Source organism: Poecilia latipinna, unplaced genomic scaffold (genome assembly GCF_001443285.1).
Source record: "Poecilia latipinna isolate Pla-1442-1.1 unplaced genomic scaffold, P_latipinna-1.0 Scaffold6595, whole genome shotgun sequence".
NCBI classification, from domain to species: Eukaryota; Metazoa; Chordata; class Actinopteri; order Cyprinodontiformes; family Poeciliidae; genus Poecilia; species Poecilia latipinna.
This window is the reverse complement of record NW_015119211.1, coordinates 1-4,383: the sequence shown is the minus strand read 5'-3', so window position 1 is coordinate 4,383 and position 4,383 is coordinate 1. Positions and strand designations below refer to the sequence as shown.

Below are 4,383 nucleotides of genomic sequence, written 5' to 3'. Positions count from 1 at the left end.
TTTTTGCAGGGTTGTGGTTGAGTGAACTTTGGATTTTTATTAGACACAGACAGCTTTCATACTGTAACAGTAATGTTTGCTGCTAAACAATACAGAGAAAATATCCACTCTCAATCATTTTCAGTTTTTGACTTTCACTTTTTGACTTCCGAAGATTTTATTTTTTTAAAGTCGACATAAAATGCCATGTTAAAACCTGAGTCACATTTTTATGGCATCTTGTTAGCCTTTCATCCGTTCCTCTGTAGCTCTGCTGTTGATCTGATCAGAAGGACATTTTTTTTTCTGCTTTTTCTTTTGTCATTTTATTCAGCTGAGCACAGTTAGACTGATGAGGAGGTTCGCTGTCTGCTTACATAACTTCCTGCTCTGCTGCATACCTGTGCCTGCCACAGCTTGCCTGATCATGAACATTCCTGTGTGATAAGAATGTTAGAATGATGTGTGTTCCTCCTGTTGCTAATCTCACAGATACACAGGACACGGTCATTTATTTTGTTTTGTTTTGCAGATGGCGAACTAAGCAGAATTTGGACTACAGCTTCCTCATGCTGTACGCGCAGGACAAAGGAACATACTATGTTCAGGTGATTTTAGATTTCTACCATGAACCAACTTGAGATTTCATGTATGAGACATTTTGAACATCATGACTGGAGTTATGTCACCTGTGAGTGGTGTCAGAAAAGCTGTGGACTCACCAGCTGCGTTTCTATTACAAATGTGCACAAAACTTTGTCGTTAATCTGCAAATGTTGGAAAAAACGCAATTTTGCAATTGCTGTGTTTACATTAAATAGGAAATACAGTTTAAATTACAGATGAATATGTTTGTTCATATATGTTTTCATATGATATGTTTTCTAAATGTCACACTTTACAGTTTGTTCAAAATTTGTACAAAAAATTTAGATTTGCCTCATACAGTCATATTCAATGAATTTGAATGAGTTCAGATGAGGCCTGATTGTCAAATTTAAAGTATTTCTTGAAAATAACAACCGTGAAGTAGGTTTCTAATTAAGCCCACATTTCTGTATTAAATATGTTTTTTTTATTGGTCTGACTTAATAGTCTGTTGCCATATCCACCTCCTCACAATTCTCACAGACTGACTGCTGGCCAGCTCTCCATCTAACAGGTCCGGAAAACCTCTAATTCCTTAGTATTACTCCAGCTGAGTATGTAGAGGACAATCTGTTTAAGCTGGTGTCGAGAGAGATGCGTCTAGACTCTGACTACCTCCGATCCAGAAGCTATGACCTTTTTCAGTTAATGAAACAGTCAACTGAGTAGCCCTACAGCTGCTTAGTTCCAGAAACTGCTTCTGTTAACGGTAGCTCTCTCTCTATCAATAATGTGCACTTGTTGTGGTCTAGATAAATTTTAGAGACTCAGCATGAGTCACAAGGTCATTATTTTATAAACACCAAAGAAATGTCCGAAGCTCCCTAATTACTAGAATCATGACCATTGGTTTTACCTTGATCAGAAGAAAGAACTCATGAAATGACTCAATTAATTTAACTGTCCACAACTCTAATTAGATATTTTAATACATTTTTATTAGCAGGCTTTAGCAGGGGAAAATTTACAAACAGCTTCTACAATCAACAAAATAAGAATTTAATATAAGAAATTAAAATCACACCTAACTTTCCTATCTCTAATCCCTATACTGTGTCATTAGTAGGCCTGTCACGATAAGAAATTTTGCTGAGCGATTAATTGTCTAAAAAATTATTGCGATAAACGATAATATTGTTTCAAGACCTTTTGACACTGATTTAATGGAAATGACTAATAATGCATGCAATTTACTGCCATAGATAGATGCACTTTATTTTCTAAAGAACACATAACACTGGAACTAATAAACTAAATAAACAAAACAACCAAAAACAAAAATAAAATGGATTCTCAGTCTCCATTAGCAAAAAACGTACTTGAATAAAAACTAAACAACATAAAGCCAAAGTGGAAATAAATACTGCATTCAACCAAAAGAGTGCAGATTATGAAGTCTGTATACTATATTGCCCTTCAGTAATCACTAGATTTAAATAGAGAAGATGGGCACATCCGACTACCTAATGCAATAGTTCACACTACACGATTTTTTTGCCCCTATTTTACGACAATCTTAGATCGTTGGTCGATTTAAGATTGTCGCTGGTGATTTCGTAACCAATCATCCTGCAGTGTGTGGTGTGTTACGGTAGATAGTCTTGGCCGCTCCGATCTAAATCAGGGACTTTCTCCGACTGGGAGCTTATCGCAGCCTGTTGAATGTGACAGGTAGCCAATCAGAAATTGTGGATTCCCCTCGCGCTTTCTGAGAGGAAATTACAGAGGGAAATCCCAAACAGCTGACACGGCGCCATTATTTTGTGCACACGGCACGACGAACCCGATTGAACCGTTATGCCTAGTATTTCTGTCGGCTAATGTGTGGTCTCAGGTTTTGAAAATGGGCCGACAGTCGGCCGACAACTCGTGTAGCGTGCGCTAGACATTACACTAAGGAAATGAGGAAGGGAGGGTCCGTGGAGAGCACCGGAGTTGAACCTTTTTTCATTCAGTGTCAGCAACAGAAAGAGTAAAGGCAGGAAGAGACTATAAAGCCGATAATTCAAATGAGGTCGATAGGTTTAATTTATCATTTATCGTGACAGGCCTAGTCATTAGATTAAATGAGTGAGGCTTTGGGATGCAGTTCCACTCATACCCAGATGTCGAAATGATATTGGCAGCAGAAGGCTTTAGAATCCTTGGTCAGAGTTCTGTCTTGGTGCATCAAAATTCTTTTCAGAATAGAAACAAAGTTGTACTGGTGGTTGATTCTAAATTTCATGTTTCTATTAACTTTAAGTGTAAATCATCATGATTAATAGAAATAAAGGCTTCCATCTGCGCATAATCTATGTAATTTCACTTGGTGTTAAAGTTCCTGAAATAATTGGACTTTTTCATAATATTCTAATTTATACAGTTCCACTCATACCCAGATGTCGAAATGATATTGGCAGCAGAACCAATATAGATTTAATATTCAACTATGTTTATTCCTTAGATTGTTAGAAAGAAACAATGTTTCAGTTAAAGTACATCACACAAAGCAGAGCTTTGAAACATTTGACAAAAGCATGAAAAAAAAAAAACAGGAAAAAAAACGTTAATAGTTTCTGGCTTATGCCGATCAATATTTGAAATTAGGGTGTGTGTTGATGTCACAACCTGGCTCTGGGGTTATGACAAAAGAAATGATGCAAAATAATGCTTTGCAAATATTTACTCTGGGAAAAAATGGCCAAAGCAAACCAGAAGGCAAACAAATGTGACCCTGAGTGACTAACATTAAGCAGCTTAAACAATTAATTACCTGACAGGTCCATCACACTGACCTCTGACCCCAGACCGATGAATTGTGATCTTGTTGAAGAGGTGACAGTCAAGATTTTCTTAAAGCTACAGGACTTTTAGAATTCCAAATGTGGCGTGATGTTTCCCTCAGCATTTCTTCAACTCATGAGTTAATGCTACACTGTGTTCTATTCCAGCACTAATTTCATTTCTCTACAAAATGTTGTGGAAGTAAGTCTCTAACTATTCTTGTGTGTTTTCTAGTTGGAAGACGATGTTTTTGCAAAGAACGGTTACTATAGCGACATGAAGGCATTCGCCACACAGGCGTCTTCTAACGAATGGCTCTACCTGGAATTCTCCCAGCTTGGGTTTATAGGTGTGTTTGTCTTTCCACACGGCATCGCAGAGAGATACTTACTCAGATGCTTGGTTCTAGCATATTCTGTTTTGTTTTTTTTGGTGTGGGGGGGGTTTCCAGGTAAGATGTTTAAGACCAGAGACCTTCCAATGATAGCCGAGTTCTTCTTCATGTTCCACAAAGACAAGCCTATCGACTGGTTGCTGGATCACATTCTGTGGGTGAAGGTTTGCAACCCAGAGAAAGATAATGTAAGTCTGCTGACCCCAACCAGATCCCAACAGCTTTAATACTTTAGTCATACTCTGTTTATTTTCTCTTTGTTAAAACATTAATGTTGAAGAAAAATATTCCACATCATTGACAACGTGTCCAATCCACAAGGGCAGATCTATTCAGTCTAATTCTATGCTTTGTGCTCCAAGTGATGTCATGCTCTATTATTTATTTTACGTTATATCTATAATTCCTAATTTCACTTTCTGAACCATTTGGTTTGTTGTAGTTTATTTTTGCATGTTTGACCAAACCTATTGTTTAGTCAGTTTCAGTTTCTTTATTATTTACATTAATATTAGCTGTTTATGCTCCTACCTGCACTGACTGAACAAGTTAAAGTTGTTTCTACACGTTTGACCATGCTTGTGAAGCTGTTGATG

General features: G+C 37.2%; 1 protein-coding gene across 1 annotated transcript; it reads left to right on the top strand.

The window, feature by feature from the left end:
* The first annotated feature begins 125 nt into the window (after nucleotides 1–125).
* LOC106944009 (alpha-1,3-mannosyl-glycoprotein 4-beta-N-acetylglucosaminyltransferase A-like) lies at nucleotides 126–4,014 on the top strand. The gene is made up of 4 exons (XM_015027284.1): nucleotides 126–442; nucleotides 512–587; nucleotides 3,628–3,742; nucleotides 3,845–4,014. The coding sequence occupies exons 1-4, from the start codon at nucleotides 438–440 to the stop codon at nucleotides 4,012–4,014; spliced, it is 366 nt and encodes a 121-aa protein (XP_014882770.1). The 5' UTR covers nucleotides 126–437.
* Nucleotides 4,015–4,383: the final 369 nt, after the last annotated feature.